General features: G+C 29.7%; 1 protein-coding gene across 11 annotated transcripts in view; it reads right to left on the bottom strand.

The window, feature by feature from the left end:
* The window catches only part of fat-spondin (extracellular matrix protein f-spondin), a 178803-nt gene that overhangs the window by 35788 nt on the left and 116564 nt on the right, over positions 1-26451 (bottom strand). For all 11 annotated transcript variants that reach the window (XM_071186225.2, XM_071186222.2, XM_071186217.2 and 8 more), the window contains exons 2-6: positions 10536-10657; positions 6297-6430; positions 5101-5174; positions 2035-2160; positions 902-1053 (exon numbers count right to left, since the gene is read on the bottom strand). In XM_071186225.2, coding sequence (XP_071042326.1) covers positions 902-1053; positions 2035-2160; positions 5101-5174; positions 6297-6430; positions 10536-10657 — 608 coding nt within the window. The remainder of the gene's footprint in view (positions 1-901; positions 1054-2034; positions 2161-5100; positions 5175-6296; positions 6431-10535; positions 10658-26451) is intronic.

Here is a 26451-nt window from a genome sequence, read left to right as displayed (position 1 = left end):
GTGAATTTGTGACTATAATTTTCATTAGTCGTGTCTTTGCGAATTATTTAAAGCAATAAAAATTTTGCGTGAAACCTCAGCAATTTTTTATGAGATCAGATGCTCAATAATCTTTACAGTGTGCAGCGTGAATTTGTGTCCATAATTTTCATGCAAAGATCTGTCACTATTTTTTGTTTTACAGGTCTTAATTGTTTATTAAAACGTTTGCATTAAATAAACAGCATCTTCAGCTCAATTTATAGAGAATGTAGCACTGATGAAAGAATAAAATTAGTACTTTTGCATCTCTGCACTGTACTCTTCGCTATTTCACTCTCAAGGAGATATTGAGAGGTCCGGAATAATTTTTTAAAGTATGCTGATTATCATTATTTTGCTAGCAATTCATTGCTATTTCCATTGCTGTTGTATTGTATTTTATACAATCATTTTTTGTAATCCACCATTAGAGGAAACTTTATACATTGAGCTCTGTTTCAAATTAATCATAATAAATGTGAACGTAAGATATTGCTCCCTGCAAATTGTGTGCACTTCTTTCAAAAACCAGCATATTGATTATTAAATTTCAAATATATGAGCTTTATTAGTTATTTGTATATCGATTTGCTAATAGATGTTGATGAAGGAAAGAAAGACTAGAAATCAAGCATGGAAATCTACCTTCGTGCACGCGAGGCATTTGAAAGTTAAGCTTTAGTATCGTTTAATTTGCACTTTTGTAGATTTTTAGCACTTACCAAATAACATTTTTTGCTTACGAAATTTTTTTTTTATTATATTAGTCCAATTCCTCAATAATCCGGATAACAAATTATCTGAATAGAATGATAACTATTCATTTGTATAATTCAAATTCTAATCCATGTATTCAAATGAACAAAGGATGAGAACTAACCTCTGTTTTAAGTTCAGATTCGAGTCGTTTTGTGATGCCACGCTCCGCCACTTCTTTGACACCTTCAGATGCGACACCACCATACTCCCACATTCGAAAATCTCCAGTGTGTGAAGCTCCAATAATATCCGAGAAATGTGTCAACCATTCATCTGCACATAACAAAAAACTTGATTACAGTATCATTTTTATAGCTGTAAGTTATAACCAAGGATTTCGAAAACCAAACGAAAAATCAGTTATTGTTTAAAAATGTTCAAATGGCACCCGCCTTAATGTTATATTTTATTTGCTTTAATTATCTTTCAGTTATTCCAGAAAAAGCTGGCTCCTTAAAAGCAGAATTTGTGCAATTCAATTTAACCATGGCAAAACTATATTTGGGAATATATTTAGAAATAATGAAACCATTAAAACTGAATTGTTGAAAACTAAGTTGATTTTTTTTGCTGGAAATTTTTTTTTTTTTTTTAACATTTACACTATACCGTGAAATAGTGCTTTATGAAAATTGCCTGTCGACTTCAAATTGATTATACAGGTATCTACTATAAGAGATTAAGAAGATATTAGGATTAAAAACCATGCCATCCTATTAACTCCGACTCAAAGCGTGTTTGTTATGCTTTATACTTAGATGAAATCCAACTGTGAAGAAAAATATTTATATGTCAAACAAATTTTAAGGGCGCATTTAAAGGTTTTTTTCAACTTTTTTTTTTAAAAAAAAGCTAAAAAATATTCTTTTTTCAAAAATAAAAAAAATTTCAAATAGAGAAAGCAATAGATAAAGAACTAATGAATTAGCAGTTGATAAATAAAACAATTTGAAATAAAAATGTAAGTTTTTCTAAGCTTAATGATAACAAGAAAAGAATCTAATGCTCATAAAATTTAAAAATATATTCGGCATGTCATTAAATAAAAACAAAGTGGTAAATCCGCGAGACAGATTTTTTTCTTCTGAAAGCAGAATTGAAAAAATATAAATTTAAGAAGCCTATATGTACAATAAGTTGGAAAAAAAGGGTAACCTTGTTAAATAAAATGGATTTCCTCTTTTAGTATCATATACTATTTGAATAATATTTAATGATGAAATAAATTATTTACGAATAATCTGGTGAAATTACTTGTTGGAAAATCTTTAGGGTGTGTATGTCTTGACCATAAGCCCTCGAATGTAAGTTCATATTTCGCTTCATCGCAGGCACAGCAATCTTCAATTATTTCAGGCTGCTCATCCTGATTCTCTTGCTCTAAAAGAAGTTGAACAGTATTAATTGAAGAGAAAGAAATCTTAAAATTGATTCATTAAATGTAACACTTGTTAAATTGGATTTATTAAATAGTTTAAAAATGCCTATAAGTTGTTTACAAAAAACATTGTTTTCTGTTAAAAACTATCTTAATTAGAGACTTGTTATGTGAAATCAGTGTTCCTGTAATTTACGTAGTTAGAGAGTTATAACATGTGGGTAATAGTTTCACATTGGTTGAGAATCGGAATTTAAATTTAAAAAAAATGAAACAAACGTTTTGTCTTCTACATAATAGAGAGCCATTGACTAGGTTTTCTTCCAGCGGAATTTCAAATTAAAGTTATGTATTCTTTTTCAGACCTTCAAAATTACTTTTAAGTATTCAAGGTACCTATAACAAGCAAAAATACTATTAAATAACCAACTATTTTTGAAGAGAATTAGATTTTAAAAATTGTGAGAGCTTTACTTGACACTTTACTGAAGTGAATTATGATATTATACAATAAATAAACAGTTTATTGCTTAAAGAAACGTTAATTTTCTTGTCAAGACGTTAAATAATGTAGAAATGTTTACAAAGAATCTTCAAAAAAAAGTTACACCTTAATATTTAAACTAAACCAGCATCTCAATAGTTTAAGGGGCTTAGTTTTCTCATGTCTCTTGGCTAGGTAAAAAAATCAGAACGTAGCGTAAATTACGTACCAATATCATAGCAACAAAGGAATTTTTTCACTTAGTGCAGCTTATTAACTTGTTAGTTTTACTGTGAATTTTTTTACTGAGAGTTTTACTGCGCGTCGGTGAATTGAACCAGAATTAATTCCACTCCGTCTGAAGAAACTATCATCGCTGACATCATCACGACGCTATTCTTAAAGTTTCTTCTCGCTGCACACTCGAGCAAAACTAGTATCAATTTGTTGATACAGAAGATTTGAAAAGTTTATACTCTACGGTTTGAAATTTAGTGTCTATGACCTTTGAGTATAAATATTTTTCTTACTATTGCAAAATTATATTTGCCGTATGAATGAATAATACTTTTCTGTATAGGTTGTCTAAGGTTATTACAATTTATTTATTACAACCAGAGTTTTTGAATGAAAATAAAAATGCGTGAATTTTTGTTAGTGTGCTTGTTAAAATGTTTTTTTTTTCTAATATTGTACATTAGTGTAGAAACATAAAAGAAAATTTTCAAATTACTAATCTTTTAGCTAAGAATTTAGCTCAATTATTTGAAAAAAAATTTTATAAATTATAATGGTATTTACTCATGTTCGTTTCATTTTTTCCTGTGATAAATTATACAATGAACAGAAGAATAAATTCTTCATTTATATCACTTTTCTATATTTATTCTACTGTTACTTTAAGAAGATTAACGGTGAATAAAATGCATATAAATATGTGTTTTATTCACCACTGAAATAAATTTAAGGAAAAATAAAAGTTGAGAAAACTTACACTTAAAATAAATTGCAATTTATTCGACAGAATGTATTTTTGTCTTCAAATGATTAATATCTGAGTATGTAAAAGAACTAGAACAAAACAAACAACCAAACTATTTCATTAAAGTTCATAAATTCCATTATAAATAATAAAAATAAAACAATGAACTCGTCAATCTAACTATATTCCGTTGCAAGTTGCGAAAAAAATCATTGCGGTATAAGATCTAAGTAATCATCCACTACTGCATATATTTCCATGTTATTTCGTTAGCAAATTTAACAAATATGATTTCGAAACAATATGAAAACTTTTAAAAATTAAACACGTCAGACGGAAATTTATTCCGTGCTATCTTATACTATGTATATCATAGAATTATTGAAAAAAGGTTATAGTTTCGTGGTCTTACTGGACTCCATGGGTAACGTTCTTGAAAAAGAAACATCTATATGACATTGCAAGAGCATTGGGTATGATTGGACCACTGAAGATGACGTACCTTATGTTCACATGCTCTTAACAAATCAAATGCGAGATAAAGAATTTTAACTTTAGTTTCGCTGTAGAAGAAAATCGGCTGCAAGAAACATTATTTATAACTCTTTTATCAGTTTATTTAAATGCAAGCAGAAAGAGGTATAATTGTTACGATTTTTAGGTACTAATACTAATTCTTATTACTTGTGAATTGTTGTACAGAACACAGAACCCGTTATCCGGAAATCAGAAAACCGGAAAACCGAAAAACCGGAACGAAATTCAATAAATTTTCTCGCCATTCTTTAAAAAAAAAATTTTTCCTCATAAGATTTTACGATTTTTCTTTCTTGTTTTACCTTACCATCATTTTGGAAATAATCATTAGTGTATTACTTCATCGTTTTTTCTTATTTGTATGATTATTTCCAATTTTTTTTTTTTTTTTTAGTTTGGTTTAACTATAAAAAAACGGCTTTTTGTAGCGATTCGGAAAACCGGAAAAATCAGTTATCCGGAATAGCGATGGTCCCGATCGTTCCGGATAATCGGTTCCCTACTGTAATAAGAAAGCATAGAAAGAGGAGACTGTGCAACGCCATTTCAATAGTTGGCGATGTTGATGTAGGTTCGTGCTGGGAGCTTGGCATCTATTTGGCATGTACTTAGATGCCAAATGGATACTATCCCCATGAAAAACTAGTTATCCCCATAGGGATAATGGTTTTTTTCTAAACTTGCAACAGAGTATTGTAGTTTAGCTTGATACCGTAGAGGAGCACAAAAACTATTTGAGCAAAAATGGGAATAAAGCGAGCTGCTCTCTTATATGCTCTAGCATTAAAGTGGAGACCTTTAGTATATTTCTCTGAGGTGATGGATGCGGTAATTTATCATACATCGCTCGTAAGAAGAATTTTACAAACTAATTGCTTTTTAAGCACTTCAAATTTATAACATAGCAATAAACCTACAAAATTTCTTAATCATAAATACCTTCTTCACACAACTCTCTAAGAAGTCCTCCTTCATCCATATACCAGAGTTCTTTATTTTCTTGTACTGTCGCTCTAAAAAAAAGTATTTATCAAAAATAAATTTATTGTAGTAATCAAATTGCTTTATAGGTTATTTATTGCTTTATAGGTTAATTTTCTTTAATAATTATTTTGATTAATCAACCAAAATTTTTTACAAAATAATATTTTATGATTATTAATTAGATATTTCTTCTTCTTCCATCAGCATGATGGCCTAGAACAAGCCGAAATCGTCCCAACAACTCGTCTCCTTCTGGCTCGATCAGACACAAGGTTTCTCAACTAATTGATCCCCATGTTTTCGAGATCTTTCTCGGCAGAAACAATCCATCTGGTGCTTTGCCTTCCCCCTTTTATAATTGTCTGTAAGCGATCCAAAACTCAGCTTCTTAACTGGGTCACCATCATCCCTTCTATGGATGGGACCCTACCATCTTATTCTATAGGATTTAATAGCTAAAATTATATTTGGTAGTTTAGAGCTCTCCCAATGAAGTAATCCGGGTCCAAATACCTTCAATGACTGGTCGATACAAATTCTGCACCCAACCGCAGTACTGACCACACAGTACCGACCACAGTAAGGCCGTGGTGGCTCAGGGAACAGAGCGTTCGCTCTCCAATGAGGTGAACCGGATTCGAATCCCAGTGATGGCTGGTTGAAACGAATTTCGCACCCGGCTTGCACCGACCACAGTGCTAACGTGAAATATCCTCAGTGGTAGACTAAGCATGGGTTAGAGTCCCCAAGCCATCTGGCTGACCGTGGGAGGTTTTCGTTGTTATCCTCTCCATCTAACGTAAATGTTGGTTAGTTCCTTCAAATAGTCCTTCACGGAGGCAAATTTCTCATAATGTTTAATCCAGGAGTTCCCTTGTCTTCTGGATTTGGCTCAAAATTATAAAGCTACAGAAATAAACATTGGTAGTCGTAAACTCAAAATTGGGTGGGTTCTTCAGCGACGATTATGAAAAAAACACTGTTTCGATGTTTAGATATTCTTATTGGATTTAAATTATTAAATCAGTAATAATTTAAAAGAAATTATTAAAGAAAGAAGTCTTTTAATTTTTTTAAAGTTTTTAATCAGGTAATACTAAATTGATTATCATTTATTTATCTAAATTGATTATCATTATACTCATACTTACTTAAAAACAACGCAACCTGTTCCAGCAGGTGGCGCTCTCCACATGACTTGTATATCTTGTTTGGGTATTAGGGAGGCATGGACGATAGCATTTGGACATTCTTCGGAATATTTACACATTGCATCCCCGAATAACTGAAATTTAATAAAGCACTTAAGGTCATTAAATACTAAAATAGTGAAAATAAAAAATAAAAAACTTTTTTTCAAAAACAACGAAAAATTAACATTATTTTCAATAACACTATGCTAAAATTGCGTTAAAAATTTAGCACAATCTGCGGAATACTGTTAAAAATTATTAATCAAAATATTATTTACAACCTGTCTTTAGTTTTTAAAAGTTTTTTCATTAAATAAACTGACTCTGTTTTAAAAAGATAAATTGATTTCATGAAGGACATATTTCACTTATAGTCATGTTCTAATTTCAATTTTTAAATTTTTGTTACATTAGAAAAAATAAAGCATATCAAATTTTTTTCGTGTAATGCCTAATCAATTAGCAATTGCGTGTAAGTTAGTTAAAATTCGTAAGGCATTTAGAAAATATTTTTATAGAATATAATAAATGTGAGAATTTTTACCCTTTCAACATTTAGAGTTTCATCTATTTGAAATTATTATTTATTAAACGAAAAAAAAACGAAAAAAAATCAAATTTTTAAACACGATTTGAAATTCCGATCGTATTTTAATGTGATAAAACCAGCATTTCGAAATTTTAACTTTTATGAAAATCTTAAACGCTTTTTTTTTAATGAAATGCTTGTTTATGAACAAATGTCTTTTTCTTTTCTTTTTTCTTGTTCTTAAAATATCCACATTTATTCTTCTACACAGGGTGCAAAATAATAATCGAAATACCTGAATAATATTTGATCTAATAACAATATTTTCACACACAGAGCTAAAAAATGAATAATTCAAAAACATATCCTTAAATATGCTAATTAATAAGTGCAGACAATATTTCAAATCAAGAAATCAGACACAGAAGCGTACTTTCTCTTTATAAACACTCATACCTTTTTTTGCGACAAATTTATATTTTTAATTCTCTTATAGAGATTCTCATTCGGGGGTATTAGCTGTCATGAAGATATAGTTACAATAGTTTGGCCGCCGAAGAGCCAAAATTGTAGATCCTCTTTTTAAAGTTAAGATAACTTTTTATGGATTTTACAATGTTAGTGAAACTATTGAAGAAAATCAAAAGAATTTGCATTTAATTGTAAAAAAAAAAGATTGAATAATTTCATGCCAGATATAATTTTATATCAAAAAATATTTAACGTTTTTTTTATTTTATTATTATCTCATCTAATAACTGTCAAAAAGCATGGCATACGAAGTTTTACTTATTTTCAAGGAACGTAATTCTAAATTTCAAAATACAAAATTTAGACTAAAATACCAAAAAAAATTCAGAATTAGAAAAATTTGTTGTTGCTGTTGTTGTTACTAATGATCCAATATCAACAAGCCTGTTTGTTGAAACCAATCGAATTTTTTAAGGCAGGGGGGTGTGTTTCTTGTTTTTCAGTGCCGCAATATATGGCAAAGAGTAAGACTACGGCCGCTTACGCCTCTGAGCCCGTTTATATAGTGAACTCATTCATACATCCATTGATTCATCCACAGATCGTAATTTTGACTTGAACCAGAGAACGATGAATCTCCAATTCAGTACCCCCAAAGGTATAATTTGTTACGGGAACATGGAGGACCGATTAACTTGCACCGGTCACCATTTACTACACCCCCCGGCCTAAGACTCTCCGCCTTAGGCCGGTGGGAATCGAACCCACAACCTCCTGCACCAACAGAACCTACCAACGAGGCTCTCCCGGCTACGGAAATTTTAAGAAAGTCTTACTTTAAAATTTTAATTCTGTGCTATTCAACTGATCCCGTTGAAATTTAGGATTTTATCCACGAAAATTACAAAGTATAAAATTGTTTACATAACCGTGTTAATACAGTCATTATAAGTCAAAAGATTTTCAACCAATATTAAATTAAATAATAAAGCTATTAAATGAAAATTAATATATATATATATATATATATATATATATATATATATATATATATATATTTAGATGGAAATATGTTTTGGATCCTCAAAAAATTTTTGTTGCTCTTAAATAATTCTACAGATATGGCAAAATACGTAAAAGTAGATATTAACGTTAAAAACCACACTTATTGACAGGGGCCGGGATAGCCTGGTCGGTAGGGCGCTGGGCCCAAGTCCGAGAGTTCGTGGGTTCGCAGCCCGCCAGCCGAAGACTCCCCGTGTACTAAAGTGACTGATGCGCGTTAAATCTGTCGAGTTGCAAAAGACCTCCATGTTCCCATAACAAATCAAAACCTCTGGGGGTACTGGATTGGAGACCGATTGTTCTCTGATTCAGGTCAAAATTACGATCTGTGGATGAATGGATGGATGTATGAATGGGTCAGCCTTATAAAATAGGTGTGACGTATGATGTGGCAGAAGTCGAATTGTTGGCCATAGATGGCGCCACTGAAAAAACAAGAATCGCACACTCTGCCTTAATTTGCTCGGTTTCACCAAGTAGGCTTGCCCGCGTGGCAAGTGGTATTAGAACCAACCAACCAGCTTATTGACCACTTCCCTAATCAAGCTGTTGGGACCATATTTTTTAGATTGCTGTTACCCCCTATATTTTGAAGGTCAATAATTCAAATCCAACTAAAAAAATTTTTTTTAAAAAAAGAGCGTTTTTCTGTTTGATTTTCTTATTTAAATATCGCCATCAGAATTTAGCATCTTTGAAGTCTATCAAAACACTAGCAATTCATATTAATATGCAAAGATCCGTACATCAGATGTAAAGTTACTAACCCTTTGACGCAGAATATTCATTAAACATATTTTTCATTTTTTCTTCATTATTTTGATCCAAATTAGGTCAAAATAAGGGTAAAATATTATATTTAGCATCTTAATAATTATTGGTTATTAAATACAACAAGGAACACTGGTGCTCCTTTCTTTCTTAAGGCTTATTTCCAAACTATAATTATTCCTTTCCAATTTGCATTTATTTGCAATTATTTAGATCAAAGAGAAACAGTTATTCCTTTTTAAAATTTCTTTAATTTGCAAAATCAATCATTGATAAATTTTCGAATATGAATGGAGAAATTCCATCTACTTTTTTTTTTCATTTTATGTTTTAGCGCAAATATAATTCAGATAATCTGAGAGATATTTTTAAGAACTATTAGAGTGTTTTTACAATTAAAAAATGCAGAAATATATTTTTACTTGTATTAGAAGACTCAGAAAAAAGGATGCAAATAAAAATTTGCGATCCCATCTGCACTGAAAGCTTAAAGCATTCCGTCTTCTTTTTATTATTATTATTTTGCGCATTTTAGCGAACCAATTAAACTTACTTGCTTAAGTGTTAAAAAATCACTTGCATGCTTTCAAAAAATAAACTACTATAATAATAGTTTTCGCTATTTTATGAAGTAATTAAGGTTCTTGTGTTTTTTGCTATTTGTATTGTTAAAAGATACATTTTTAGGCAAATTATTTCATTTAAATTTTCGAATTTTGGTTCGATATTCCACAGATTTTATTAACGTTTAAAAGCCGAAACGTTTAAACGCCGTTTACGCTTGAAAGTCATATTTTTAATAAAATTTGACACAAAAATAAATATATTTTAATCAAACTGTTAGAAATTTCTCGAAAAAAAAATAGTTCAATAACAATTTATTTAATTGTTATTATACCATATTAAAATAAAGAAAAGCCAAATAACCATAAATAAGCAGGTATTCAAACTGTTAACTGTGAGAAAAACCGTTTATTAACTATTTTGACCAAATACTGTTAACCAAAATTTTATCGTTGCTACTAAGCTCACGTAATGAAGTCACTGAGACACTTGTAGCCGAGTATATATTAGAACCGAGAGAGCTAATCTGACAGTCTCATGATCGAAAGAACAGAGGTTCGAGTCCCAACGCAAAATTTTTTTTTGCAGTTTTGAAACCATTATGGTTGTAAATGGTTAGAAAATAGTACAATTTCGTATTGATGGTTTTATAACCATACTAGTTATAAACGATTTAAAAACAGTAAAGGTAAAAAATAAAATTTACTGTAAACTTTACGGTTAATTGGATGGCCATAATTTTGGAATAAAAATTCTAACAGTGCGGAGAAACAAATTTTGAAGTAAATAAGCCTTACTTGAAATGCACCAACATCCGGACGTGCAGCAATGTCATTTCTTATTTCTTTAGGTTCAACTATTAGCATAAAACCTATAAACTTCTGTACAGCAAATTGTGAACTATATCCTTGCAGAGTAACTGTAAAAGAAAAAAGGTTTTACTCATAGTTCGTGTTAGAATTTCGCAAAATCTAGCTATTAATGTTGTTTTCCGAAGCTCTGTCGCCATGAAAAAAAAATAGTTTAAGTGCCTTTATACTTGAAGCAATGCGATGATTTTAAACTATATATAATCTTGCCTTAAAGAATTATCTGGAATTTCAGAGAAATAAATTAAATATTTTAAAAATTAGTAAACTTTTTAAAAAATCACCAATTTGGTGGCATTTTTCCATAGATTAAAATTATCAAAATCACTGCGTTATTCTCAGTTTTTGCAAATTTTTATGAATCCAAGTAATGCAGCATTGGATAAGTTTTTAAATTTTGAAAAATTAGACCACAAATGTTTTTTATTTTCACAAAATTGTGACTATTTTCTCCATATTAACTTTTGGCGCAATTTTCCAAATAAACACCAGTGCTGGCTTTGGATAGGCTAAACTTGTCCTAACAGTCATGAGTAACAGTTGCAAACTCACGGCAGTTATAAAAATATCATATTTTTGAAAAAAAAGGGATCATTTCATAATACGACGGAGACTTCGAAAAACAGCCTTAAAACTAGACAGTTTGAATTTTCACCATAAACTAAAACGCAATTCCTCTTAAAAGTAGCAATGTTAGAGATTTTAAATTTTTAAAAAAATAAATAACTATAAATTTTTATTTGAATTATAAAAGTTCTATTATTCATTAATAACTCCTTTGTTAGTAAATTGTTAATACATTTCAGGAAACATAATATAGAAGTAAAGTGAAAATAATTAACTAGTTAATGAGAATATTATATCTAAATAGATTTTTAGGGCTCCCAGCTTCTAAAAAAAGCATATTCTACAAGAATTTATTGTAAATTTGGCAGAAAGGGATTTTGTTTTTTGTTTGAACAACAAACTACAAATACCCGCCCTACATTTACATAATGTTTTTACATAATGTTTTTACACATTGCCATCCTACACTGATACATTGCTTTTGTGAGAAATTAAAAAATTTAATAAGAAAAAAATTTGTTAAGAAATATTAATATACTATATTTTGTGAATACAGGATTTCATACTATCTGGTGTAATGTTTCACAGCAGCAGCTTTTGTATTGCTTGTGACCAAGAAAATGAAAAATTGATATTGCTGAAATTTAAATAATATCAAATATAAACGGGTTATAATATTATTTCATTAAAACGTAAAACACAAGGTGTTCTTCAATTTAAATGGGCTAAAGATAGATTGGCTTTAGATGGGCTAAACTTGAACTAACAGTAAACTTGAGTAACAATTGCAAACTCACAGCTGTTATAAAAATTGCATATTATTCCGAAAAAAGCAACATTTCATATTACGACGGAGCCTTCAAAATACTGCTTAATATAGTTCATCCATCGTAAGGAAACGTATTAAACGTAAACCTAAGAAGTCGTATTCTTTTCTTTCCTCTTTTTTTTTTTTTTTTTTTTTTTTTTTTTTTTTTTTTTTTTGGCGAGGGGATGTTCTTGTGCTGAAGAATCTTTATTAGTAAGAAGTTTTCTTTTCATCTTTTCATCAAAATGAACTTCCTGAAACGTGTTTCTGCGAATTTTTTACTTTTTTATTAATAGCATTGATCCATGATTCGATTCTCAATCGTCTTTTTACAATGGACAGACAGTGCAATCGTACACAGTGAAAACAGTTCTGGTAAAAAAACATATTGAATGGTAAAGACATTTCTGGTAAAAATAAACCATAATTCCTGTTAACAAAAGCGAAATATATATAATATAAACCATTAATTCTGTGTATTTTTTTTCGTTCATACGATAACGGTTTTCAGGAAAATCTAGTTTTCAAAATTATAGTTCTCAAACATTTAGTAATAAATACAAAACTGAAGAGTAAACTAACCGAATAAATGATGTTTATGCCATGTTTTTAGGTACCGTGATAACATTACCAAATTTTACCGCAAATACCAATTTTATCTCATATTATAAAACTACATTTTACTGCTAATTTTATCAAAATTACTATCAAAGGACTTAGATGAAAATTATCGAGCTTTTCGGTGTTACCATAGAGCCAAAAACACGGTACATTTTACCATATTCTTTTAGTTTAACACAAACTTTTTTTCTCAGAGTATAGAAGCAAAATTTCAAAGATGTAGGTTCAAAGACACAAATTTCAAAGATGTAATTTCAACACACTTGTAACACAACACACTTGTAAAATCATCTGCATTTTTTTTCTTCTAAAATCACTTCAAAATTTATGTTTCGGACACTCGTCAATACTGACTTCGGGGAACCATTAAATAACTTTAACATCATTTAAACTTGTTTCGTTCGCAAATTTTTTCAGTTTCAGAGGAAAGATATCAATCAATTTTTCAATTATCAATTTTTCTAAGTTACGAAACCAAAAAAAAAATTGCTGAAAGAAAAAAGTTTAAAGAAGTCATAAACATTAATAAATTACCACATCTAAATTAAAGAGCATTCTAAAAAATGACTTTAAAAATTGTTTAAACAAATTTTATAGCTATATCTTTCAGAATGTTTAAGCTTTTTAAATTAACAAGGGTAACACAACATGGTATTTTTTCTTGTCAAACTTATTTTATATCTCCCTTTGATCAGCTTACCTGTAGAACGTAAAAGCTTTTCTATTTTGCGATGTCCGTTTTCATCTCCCATATTCTTACCATTTTATTTAGACAATTTCGCTATATTTCCTGTAAACTGCTAACACCACTAAACCATGGACAAGCACCTATATCTACTTTTAGTTCTCTTTCTTTTAATAGCCATGGTAGGCAGGCCGGTCGGTGACGTGAACAGCGATTGAACTGGTACCTCTCTCTCCAAAGTTCCACATCACAACCAACGACAGAGCTTGAGAGATTTAATATGCACCTCGGTGCATATACACGCTAGATAACTTAGTCAGTATTAAATATCGAACTCACAACCCTCGGCTCTTTATCTGAGGAGTGAGTGACGCGTTAATCGACTGCAGTAATTCCATTTATCTAACCTCCTTAATGCATTGAAAAAGCCAAATATCTCCTACAATTTGCATAATAAAATTGCAATGAGAGTCTCGATTATATTTTTCTATTGTGATTAAAGATTTTCAGAATCGATTCTATATTGAATTTGCTTAAATTTAAGTCTTCGTACTCCAATTACTAAGTAATTGTGACTTTTCCAAAAATTCAAATCCTAATTTATTTCATTGCCATATTTTACTGAAAGAACTCAAAATCATCCTTGCTTCTAATCAAATTTAAAAACAGCCTTTGTTTAAATACTTACAATATTAAATATAAATTAATCCCCAAGAGGGTACAAATTATGACTTAAGATTTTTAAAATTGATTTTATACTCAATTTGTTTAAAGTTATCTCTTTGTACTCCAATTTAAGTAATTTTAAATTCGACTAAAATTCAAAACTTAATTTATATCATTGCCATATTTCACTTGAAGAACTCAAAATCAACCTTGTTTCTAACCAAATCTAAAAACAGCCTCCGTTTTAACACTTACAATATTAAAATAATTTAATCCCCAGGAGGGTATAAATTATGACTCAAGGTTTTCAAAATCGATTTAATATTCAATTTGGTTAAAGCTATCTCTTTGTACTCCAATTTATTAGTGATTCTAAATTCAAACCCTAATTTATATCATTGCCATATTTTACTTGAAGAACTCAAAATCAGCCTTGTTTCTAACCAAAATTAAAAACAGACTTTGCCTAAAAACTTACAATATTAAATATAATATCTTCAAGAGGGTATAAATTATGACTAAAGATTTTCAGAATCGATTTTCGATTCAATTTGTTTAAAGTTATTTCCAATTTATAGGTAATTCTAAATTCGGATAAATTCAAATCCTAATTTATTTCATTACCATATTTTACTTGAAGAAATCAAAACTAACCTACCAAGAGTTTAAAAACAGCCTCCGTTTAAACACTTACAATATTAAATATAAATTAATCCCCAAGAGGGAATATCTATACTTCTCTACGTTCAACGAATCATCTGTTCGTTCGGGCAAACACTGCAATCGAACGAAGTTTTCATCGAACTTTTTTTTCTTCTTTTCTTAAATCACTCGAGGGACATAAAGGAAATGAAATCCCCATCTGTATCCAGCATTTACGGTTCGATTTCTGTCATCCCTTACTTTATGCACCGAGAATTCTGTAACATTTAATACTTCACTGAATTTTCTCCACCGATTTAATATCTGAGTTCGATTCGTTTTCTCAAGTGGCCGCCGTTCATAAAGAAATGGGAATGCTTTTGCCTTTGAACTAATACTAGGAAGAGCTTAATCCTTTTTTTGAACGAAACGTTTAAGCTTTTTATTAGAAGAAATCCAATTTTTTTTCTTCTTTATATTATTGTGATCTCGTGTAAAAATATATGCATTTATCAAATTCATTGTTCGAGACATTTTCCTGATTCATCTCCTTCATTAAATTCTTAAAAATACTCAAATTAGTTAGTAAAAAATCAATTGAGCCCTTTGATGCAATTTGATTTTATTTAACATATTTTTCATACTTTTTTTCACTATTTTGTATTCATTTGGGTCAAGATAAATGAAAAATATTATACGGGGAAACCTCTCGCTAGCAACCACTCTTTGTTCCATAATAAAATGCTCGTTAACGGAGGTTGGTCGATCTTAGGGGTTAACTCCATTGACTCCAAAATGTTTTCGAAGGTACATGATTTTTTGCAATCTGTTTTAATTTTTCTCAATGTCCTTTTCTTTGTACGTAAATTCCACTTGTGTCGGGGTCATGAAAACCAGATTTATGAATTTCAGACCTTATATTTTATTACAAACATAATTCCGATAATCTAACAGATTTTTTAGAAACCATTAGACTGTATTTTAAAATTAAAAAGTACCAAAATATACTTTTGCTTTTAATTCAAACGTCAGAAAAAAATAGATAAAGGGGATACCGGTGTCCCATTGAGTCAACGGGTTAAATGCCTCAATATAGTAGGACACATTTAATGAAATTTTGCGTGTTTTAACACTAAGTTTTTAAGTGGAAGAATATATTAAGTGAAGTTCTACCATGTTCTTCTACTAATGTAAATGGAGGAAAATATGAAAGGGAAAAAAACTATTCAGTGAAATTTTAACTTGTTCTTTTACTTAGCTATTAACCCCTCTTAATCTTGCTTCCAGTATACCGGACATCAATTATAATCCATAGTAACTTAAATAATTTTCATCAGAATCACAGGATATTCGCTTTATTTGAGGATGAAGATGCTATTGCTTTCTAAAGGAGATACCTTGAGCATATTTCAACTGTAGGAAATATCTTGAAGCTATAGGGTATATTCCAAATAAAATAGATATCTTGAAGCTATAATGAATATTCCAAATTATATATCTTGAAGCTATAGGACATATTGCAAATGTAGAAGATACCTTAAAATTTTAGGGCATATTCCAAATGAAACAGATACCTTTAGGTTATAAGGAATATTCCAAAAAAAAGAAGAGAAATCTCGAAGCTATAGGACGTAATCAAAATGAAGGATTAATCTTGAAGCTATGGAGCATATTCTAAATGAAAGAGATATCTCGAAGTTATGGGGCATATTCCAACTAATGGAGATATCTGTAAACTACAAGGCATATTCCAAATAAAAGAGATATTTTGTGGTTATAGGGCATATTTCAAATGAAGCTATGGCATCATGATGCTATTGGGCGTATTCCAAATAAAGGATATATCTTCACTTTGATTTTTTATTAAATATCCTATGCATTTTTTTAAAAAAATATTCCTGTGAAAAAAAATTATGCTTTTATATTTTTTAATAATAAAAATCAAAATTTATATTTAAATATACATAAAAACAATTCATTTTAAAATCACAAAATTGGAATTGTTTGGACAAAGGATATATCACATGTTCAAATTATATAAATTAAAAAAGTAGGTTTTAAGTTAAATTTTATGAATGCCCTTTAAGCATTATAAAATGATTTTAAATAATCAATAATTAGTTTCAAATATTTATTTCCCTAAACTTCTGTGCTATTTTAATCAGAAAAAACCTATGTAATTTCTAAAGTTTTACACTTTAGAAAATCTATCCTAAGAAAGAATTTTTTTTAAAAATTTTTGATATAAAGAATTATTGATTGAAAAATTATACAAGTTTTTGTAAATTTTATTTATCAGTATTATCTATTTACCATTATTTAACAATAAAGACTAATTACAGCACAATTTTTACAATTGTTTGAGTAATTTGACCGAGCAAAACGAATTATTAGGAATTTTTTATCAAATCTCCTGGTGAAAAAGAATATAATAAATAAAAAAATGTCGTCTTCTTATCATTTCATGCTTTTTCATTAAATAGAAAACTCACAACAATATCAAATCAATCAATTATTTATTCCTTATTTCATGTTATTTGCTATCAATTTTTTTGTCATCCCTTTTTAATAATAGTCTCGATTATTATTACGTTTTTTATCCTGAAATTTATTCAGACTGTAAAGAATTAAAACTATAAGTGTTTATCACTAATAGCAATTATATCACGTTTATCATTAAGAGAATTCATTAATAGCAAGCAATAATAGTAAGTAATTGCACAATTTTTCCTTATTTTCTATTTTACAATTATAAAATTATAAATAAGCTAGATTAAATTTTTAATGGATTATGATTAGGTATAAATTGCTTGTAAGACTGTGTTCTGTCAAACAATCAACAAAAATTATTGAGAAGCAGGCAGAGAGGGGGTAGTGAGGGAAGCAAGCAGGAGACAAAGCTCACAAGTAATAAAATCGAAAATTTTATGTAATTATGTAATTACGTTTTATGTAATCGAAAATTATGAAAACATAAATTCTTTGTTGATAATAAAGCATGTTTAATTTTTAGGAGACATAAGAGGCGAAAAATATCACAGGCTTAGTTTACTAGATGATTTCCTTATAAAATCATCATTATTCATCAGATTGCACGTTTTTTTCCTTGAACTAAGATATCTTAATTCTAAATTCTAAGTAAACTATTGCGTAGGTCTTATAATAATTACGGAAGTATAATAGTTTTCTTTTTAATTTTACTTTGCACTGCTTATCAGTATCTGAAAGCGTTTGGATTTAATTTATAATCTTAAAATAGTACTTGCTGCGAGATAAAATTTAATCATAACATTAAAATAGAATTTTAAAGCTGACCGACCTGTGTAGGGGGCAGGGAACTGTCCTTGCATCAGAAGGGTCCTATGTTCAAATCCCGGTCAAGGCATGGACGTTTCTTTCTCTCTCTGTGTGTTCTATGTCCTTTCCCCTTTGTGTGTGAATCTGTGTGAATGTGACCTACCCTATAAACTGGTTGTGGTTTGGCGAATGGCGTGGCAGAGGTCGAATTCCTGGCCATAGATGGCGCCACTATAAAACAGGAACAATCGCACCCTCACTGCCTAAACAGGCATACGACAACAAAAAAAAAGAATTTTAAAACAATTTTATCGTAAAAATAATGATTATTGTGTCACGTATAAGATGGATTCATTCAGATAAACTACCATGTTGAAAGAAGACTGTAAGTTAAAGTGCAATCACATTGATGCATGCTGTGTAACATAGGATTCACTTATGGAACAACTGTAAATTATCTAAATACAACTTCAATTGTTATTTCATTTAATGCAAGGTCTAATTGTCCTTTTCTATATAAACTCTTTTTTAAGTATGTTGCTCAGAAACTTCACCAAGGAATTATTAATAATCCTGTGTACGTGTAAGTAGTTTCACTTTAGTTTGCTTTTAAGAAATCCGAAGAAATATTTCTATTTTTATCACTAATTAAAAAATTGAAATAACGCAAACAAAGAAATATGCACTTACTAATTAATTTCTGAATTAAAGATATCAAGCAGCAAAATTTTTAATTTCGAATACAATTTGAATCGTGAATATTTTGTCCAAAATAGTTGATAGTGTAGCATAGTATTTTCAGTTATATTTAAATATTCAGAACATTTTGTTTTTATATTTTGAACTTGAAAATTGTACTAAAATATCTCATTGAAAATTTTAAAATTTTTTTGCTCATTTCCATTGTATGCTACTACAAAAAGCTTTTAAAAATGGAGGAAAAAAGCACCCATTTCAAGCAAAACTTTAAAAGTGTGTTACGCCTCCTCTTAATATTTTATGACAGATAATGAACAGTCAACTCATGTTTACGCCTATCAATGAATCAGTTTACGACTATCAACGTTCTACTCCGTAGCCTTGTCGTTTTGAACCAAACCCAGAGGACAGAAAAACACTTGGATCAAGCATTGGGACAAACTAGTCTTCATTTAGGATTTTTTGATGGAACTAACCCGCATTTATAATACATGATCAGGAAAACTACGAAAATCTTCAAGGTTCACCCGGTGGCAAGAGGATTCTAACCAATGATATATCGACCAGTGACAATTAACGTCAGCACTGTTGATGGTGTGAGCGGGAATAGAATTCGTATCAACCCGGCACAGCTGGGATTCGATTTCATGTCACCTCATTGGGAGGCAGGGCTCGAAAAACCGCCCGTCCTCGGCGGTCAAAAATTCTCCGCGGACGACAAATTTCTCGAATCCAGCGTCCGCGCGGACGGCCATTTTCCCGTTAATGTTCGTGATACATTTTCAATTTTTGTTATCTTACAAGAGTCTAGCGCCTCACTTCTAAAATGACCCTCTAATCTCGAAATACAGCAACATACTGCGCATGGTGGAATTGATGTTTTCTCTGTCTGGGAGTACTGCAGCGGTTGAAAGGGGGCTTTTCAGCAATGAACTTACAAAAAAACACATTACGTACTGGTCTTAAACAAGAAGCGTTAAACGCAATTATGAACATCTACCTAAATGGAAAACCTCTTTCAGATTTCTGTGCAGAAACCTCTGTAAATCATTGACTTGATTATGGAACTGGCAAGCGCCATATTTGATTCGTTTAAAAAACACAGTACCATCGGATAAATTGACATGATAATTGACATATAACTTAACCTTTGTTATTTAAATTATTTCATCAAAGAAATAAATTATTTCATAATAGAAATACTAGGTTTTACTCTTAGTAACCTAGTATTTCTTTTATTACTGTATAATGTAATCCTAGTATTTGTAATCCTAGTAACTACTAATTCATTGCGCAATTTATATAAATGTTTGTAATAAATAAGAGAAAATTATATTTTTATTTATTTGAAAGCAACGGGTTAGTTTCAAAGGAGGACGGGTACATTGTTGGACAAGTCGTCCTCAGGGACGGGTAAAATTTTTGAGTTTTTTCAAGCCCTGTTGGGAGGCAAATGACTCTATCCCCTGAGTCACCATGACTCCCTCCCTTTAATAGAAAAAAAAGATTTTTATGTTTAAGATCTTGAAAAAATGGTCGAAATTAATATCAAAGAACCAACAACAAAACATTGTAGAATCGTCCACCACAAACAAATAATAAAAAATTACTTGCTTGCCACAATACTCAAGCATAGTATAACTTATATAATGAAATTATAGTATACAGTAAACAATTTTCGATCAAAAAAGAACAACATATTTCTAAGGAATTCTATTTAACGAGTAAACATCAAGTACTTAAGCATAAAACATCAACGGAATTTCTTTTAAGTAAAAATATTTTCGCCAAGTCACGTTCAAAGTTTGTGGAATGGAGAACACTATTCGGGGCAACAAAGCAACGATAACATTCTGTAAACTGACTTATTGAACAAACAAGAGTACCTTTAATTAATTTAGCTCGAGAGATTCTTTTAGCTCTTTCCCCTTATTAGGGATTTTCCAAAGGAAAAGTGTGTTTAAGAATGCCGTATAGGGTAAGATAAGAAATGACCATCGAAACAACGACGGTTGACAAGGGAATATACCAAATAACATTCCCTCAGCTCAGTTAAAGAGATCTAATTTTAAAAGTCTAGGTAGGGAATTGATTTTTAATTTATATGCATTACAGTTAATGCAATTAATCAGTTAGTATTAATAACCACTGGTTATTATTAATAATAACTACACTATTAAAATTTTCTAGGTGAAAATTAAATAGCTATTTATTCATTTTTTTTTCTTCCTTATTCAATCAAAACAGTCAGATAACCATAAAAAAACGATATTCAAGTGTGAGAAAAAAAAATGGTTATTGATTGTTTTTGCCTAGTACGGTTTAACGACCACAATTATATTCACGTCAACTAGGCCCTTCTCATGAAGCCATTTTGCTCCGGACAGATGGGTACACAATGAGAAAGGACTAATTAATTAATCTCATGACTCTCTGTACAGGGGTTCGAAACCCAGTGTTGATACTACAAATTTTCCTTCATTAAGTCGATATATGAAAGGTTTCTAGTGTCCTGCACTTTTTAATTGGTGACTCTTGACTATTAAAATACGAAACTATCATTCATGCAGAAATGGCGCAGCACCTATAGAGCAAAAAATGTCCATTTAAGTTTTATTTTTATGGTTTAAAAACTATGCTAACTGTAAAAGGTCACAAAACCGTATAGTTTTGTATTCACGGATTTTTAACTGAACCAGTTATAAATGGTTTAAAAACCGTAAAGAAATGTTCCTAAATATAATCTTTATGGTTATAATCGTATGGACAGACTATTCTTGGTACTTTTACCGCAATTTCAGAATGAAAATTCTAACAATGTACGAAAGTCGGTTGAAAGTTAGTTGAAAGTCATTTGTCGGTTGAATAATCTATCAGAATTTATCACACTTAGCAGTTATTATTAATAATTATTAATAAAGTTTGGTCAATATAATAATTTTCGAAGCATTTGATGATTGCTGTTATTAATAACAGAAGGCTATTATTATTAATTGCCAGATTTATTAATTTAAACGTTACATATATAGAATATATTTTACTAAAGTAAATGCATTGATTACAATATATTACATAGATTTAATAAAATTTATTAAATCTGTATTTGTGGAAAAATATTAAAATTTATTTATTCAAAACTTTTGAAAAATATATTATTCATTAAGAGTTATCTTGATATTCAAAAATTGAACTTTTAAAGCTATTGTTTTAAATTAAAACATAAATAAAAGTCTTACTTTCACGCGTTATCCTTTATATTTTTATCTCTACCAATCTTTTCAAAGATTATTTCAGACAAAGATTATCTGTTATTATCTCAGCAGCAGCACATAGACCCATAAATACTATATTACAGTTGAAGTTTCAATGAAATAAGCCTTATTAATCTTACTGGCCAAACTTAATTGGCAATTAATAATAATAACCGGATTATGGATTAATGCGCATACTTTTTCTGAAAAAACATTTCTATTATTAATAAATGTTAGTTATTATTATTAAAAGTCAGATTAATTCATTTTACCATAACATATTCATTGAAGTTGTTATTAATACCTATTTATATCTTCCTATTACCCTAAGTGGTCGAGGGAACATGGATTAGTGTCATTTTTTCATCAGGCTGATCGTGGGAGGTTTACTTGGTTTTTCTATACAAGTTACGCAAATGCGGGTTAGTTCCATCAGAAAGTTTTCCAATATGGTAAATTTCTCATAATACATTATTCAGGAAATCCGTTGTCTTTTGGATTGGGTTCAAAAATATAATGCTGCGAAGATGAAAATTGGTAGTAGTGAACTCAAAATTATATCGGCTGTTCAACAACGGTTAACTTATGAAATAAAATATCACCTTCGATAATGTTTTATCAGAATTGGCAACGTTTTTCTTTTTTCTGTCTTACTTAAATATACGCTTCCGATATCATATTGTAGAAACTTATTTTCAAGAAACCGAAAAATATAGCTCAAATGCAAGAGCTGTAAGTGGTTCTTTGACATGTGCTAGGCTGATAGCAAAATTTCGCACCATTTTCTAATAAAGTTGAACGTTTTAAGCATATTGCCCGAGCCCAAGAGACTATTAGGCTAGTTAGAAAATTTATCTCTCAAACTGATATTTATCATTCAACCTCAAGTAACTAAATTTATTTCAGACGGTTTGCACTACCCCAAACTAATGAAGACTTCTTGCAAATAGCATTTCTAAAGATTCATTTCAATAAGCCTAAGTAAATTCAGTCTGATTAAGTAATTCTTCCCATATTTACCTAATTATCTACCGATTCTAATAAGACTGAGAAGTTTAGAAAACAGTTATTTACATAATTGAAGTAAATAATAAAGAATTTAATGAATAAAATAAATAATGAATTTCCTTATTAATGAATTCCTCATTCTTAACGGAAAAAATAACAAGAACGTAATAAATAAGATTAAAATAAACACTAAAGAATGAAGTGATTATAATGAAAATTAATAATGAAGAATGAAATGAATATAATTAAAATAAATAAAGAAAAATCATCTGATTACAATGCGAAACATTTTTCATTAGAATATATATATTTCCATTTAATTTCACACATTGCAAATAAATGAATGACATATACGTACCTGTAATTCGAGATTTATTAATTTAATGACTAAAGCTTTGGATTTTTAATAATTAAGCAATAAACTTACTCTTCAAATTCTAATCAACAAACCACAAAATTAAGCATTTTTTATATACGTAGAATAATAATCGATCATAACTCCCTCCTATAACATTCCATTAATCATCTAAATAGCGTTCAATATAATGACTAGAGCAGCGAATCATATATCATAATCCAGGACACAGTTTGATATCACAGAAATCAATTTAATTATTAACATCCCATCTGGAAAGACGAAAATTTATGGCATCCAAACAATTACGGACATTTAAGAGCATCCAAATGGATAAATTATCTGCATGAAACGTGCTTATGCGCTCCATTTTCCTCTCAATGAATGTAGGGAAAGTTTAATAGTTGCGCATCGAACTTGAGGCTTAATTCGATTTCGAACACTTTACCTCCTCACTCCCTGAACCGTGCCATTCGACGGTGTGCTTAAATCTCGATGGAAATAAGCCCGTGGTGGCATGGTTTTGCGATAAATTCATTGCTCGTTTACCCGCTGTGTTAAATTACTTCCCTCTAAATTACGCGTTGTTTGTTAAGAAAAAGATGAGGAATTTATTAGCTGTTTCATATGTATTTTTGCTTTATCAGAAGTTCTTTACAGACTGAGAGAAATGGGTAATTAATACTAAGGGGAGTAATCAATTACCGTTTTTTTTTAAGTAGTTGGAGGTTGTAATTACCTGTGCAATTTTAGACCGCATTCAGCTACTTCCATAATCATATTACTTTGCACTCGTATGAAATATATTTCACGAAAATAAAAACTACTAAAATGCAATAGTAATGGTTTGTAAAAATTAAATTTAATTAATATATTGCTTGAAAAATATGGAATGTGTTTTACAAAAGAAAATTTTTTTTTTTTATAGAAATGCAAATGTGCATTTTAAAATGGTTGTTTAGAAAAATATGTAAATACATATTTGGATTTTCTCTTTTTGTTAAGAACGTGAAACCCTCCACTGATGTTTTGTGTGTTCAACTTTACGTTACATTTTATTTTGAAACGTAAGAGCTATAATAGTTAGAAATTTAAAATTATGAATTTTTGCTGAAAAATGTACAGGGAGTTCAATATAATAAAAAATTAACATTCGATTATAGGTTTGAGAATTCATAACTGTTAAACCGGTGGAAAAAAATACCACGTGGGCAGATCTGCGGAAATGCTACTACAAAATTGCAATTTGGCATGAAATTTAATAACATAAGCGTAACAGAAGCTTTTTTTTTAATTCTTAGTATTTTAACACTTTGTTTTGCTGAACAAATTATTAGTACAATTATTAGTTCAGGACTGATAAATTTGTTTTAAAAAAAAGTCATTTTTAGTAGAAATTTGACTTGCCTAAAAGGAGCTTTTTCAATTATAAACTTAATAAGAGTTGTTTTCAAAATCCCAATTTTTTCGAATGTTATTGCAGTTGTAAATGCTTTTTGTTTCTTAAATGTTTTTCATGTTTTTTTTAACTTCAAATAAAAATTATTTATCCAATATTTTAAAAAAAATTATCTCTCTCGATATTTTTAATTTAAGAGCTCGCGCGTCACTTGATGTTAAAAAAGGGATTAAATAAAATTAAAAAAATAGGAGAATGAAATTAGATAGATGCAAATCAAACATTTGCTTACATTGAAATTTTTTAAAAACACAGAAGTCAGAAAATAGGAAAAAACAACTTCCAATTTGAACTGTTATGCATCCTTAGAGGTTATCGTATATTTTATAGGCTGTTAACAAGTAGAATCAATTTCCATTAAATTATTCTAATTGTGTCACATATTCTGCAATCGTTTTTTTTTCAATTGTGTGAGGGGTATCGACCATGTCAACCTTCATCTATGAAAAGGTATCCCATCATAGAATCGAGTTAACACATCTTATATAGTATGTGATTTGTAATTGTAATTTTATAGTGGTAGCTACCCTACAGTACTCCCCCACAAGAATTATATCTGTGACAGAATTTGATGAACGTATGCCACTAGTTGATTTAATGCTGTATTTGTGAGAATGTCGCCTCTATGTTGCCTTTAGCAGTCGAGTGAATACGTCGTATGTTGTGCGTGATCGAGACTGAGTAGTAACAGCGAAAGGATGTGGACGATGTAGCAGTCACAAGTAGCAAGTCAACTGTCCAGTGTGGACCATCCATCGAAGTAGGCGTTTTCAGATCGAAGTGGGCGTTACTGTTAAGATAGGCGTGTTCATTTCGAAGTGGGAGTTTCTGTCAAGGTAGGCGTGTTCGCATCACGTCCGGGTCACCAATGTGAGGAGTGTGGTAATCGACCATGTCAACCTTCATCTATGAAAAGGTACCCCGTCATAGATTTGATTTAAAACGTCTTATATACAAGTGAATTGTAATTGTAATTTTGTAGTGGTAGATACCCTACAAATTGTTTGATTTTCTTTTAAATTCAATTAATCATTCACTTAGTAAAGATTAAGATATTTGCAAAACGTTTTTACATACAATTAAAATAATTTTATATTTTACAAACAAAATGATATTTTCTTTTTGAAAAATATAAACACATTAAAGGGGAAAATAACAATAATGAATGAGAGGCCACCACTGGGATTGGTGAGCAGAGCAAGCAGGGGTTTGAGCCTTCTAATTTATAAATTTTTCTTTATTAACGGGATTGTTTAAAAGATCTATTTTCAAACATAAATTTGACTTTTGTGCTGTGTGAATTATTCATAAATAAAGCAGTAATCTTAATAATGTTGAGTAAATAAAATTTAAATACAAGTAGTAGAAGTATAATACTAAAAAAATATGACAACTATTCTTATATGTTTAAATAAATTAAAATAGATCTGCATAGACTTCAATTACAATATATCTTCAGCCTTTATCGTCCCTTAAAATAAATGTTTCCAAATATTTAAATATTTAAAAGATATTTTAAGTAAGTTAAATTATACGGTAAAACATTTTTTGTTTTGTTAAGTGGTATATAATCGAAGTTTGATGTTAGTTATATGAAAAGAATTCGCTCTTAATGGTAGTTTACAAAAAAAGAGGCTTTAAACATAAATCATTTAAAAATAACATTAGAAAAAAGGAAATAAAAATGAAAACAAATTTAAGATTCCTCATCCGGTAAAGTTTAACTACGTTTTTAGAATCAGAAGAATAAATGCTAAACTTTAAAAGAAGAAAATTCATTACTTCA

This window comes from Parasteatoda tepidariorum, chromosome 9 (genome assembly GCF_982258835.1).
Source record: "Parasteatoda tepidariorum strain Cologne lab strain chromosome 9, Ptep-v5.0, whole genome shotgun sequence".
NCBI classification, from domain to species: Eukaryota; Metazoa; Arthropoda; class Arachnida; order Araneae; family Theridiidae; genus Parasteatoda; species Parasteatoda tepidariorum.
This window is presented reverse-complemented; position numbering and strand designations above follow the sequence as displayed.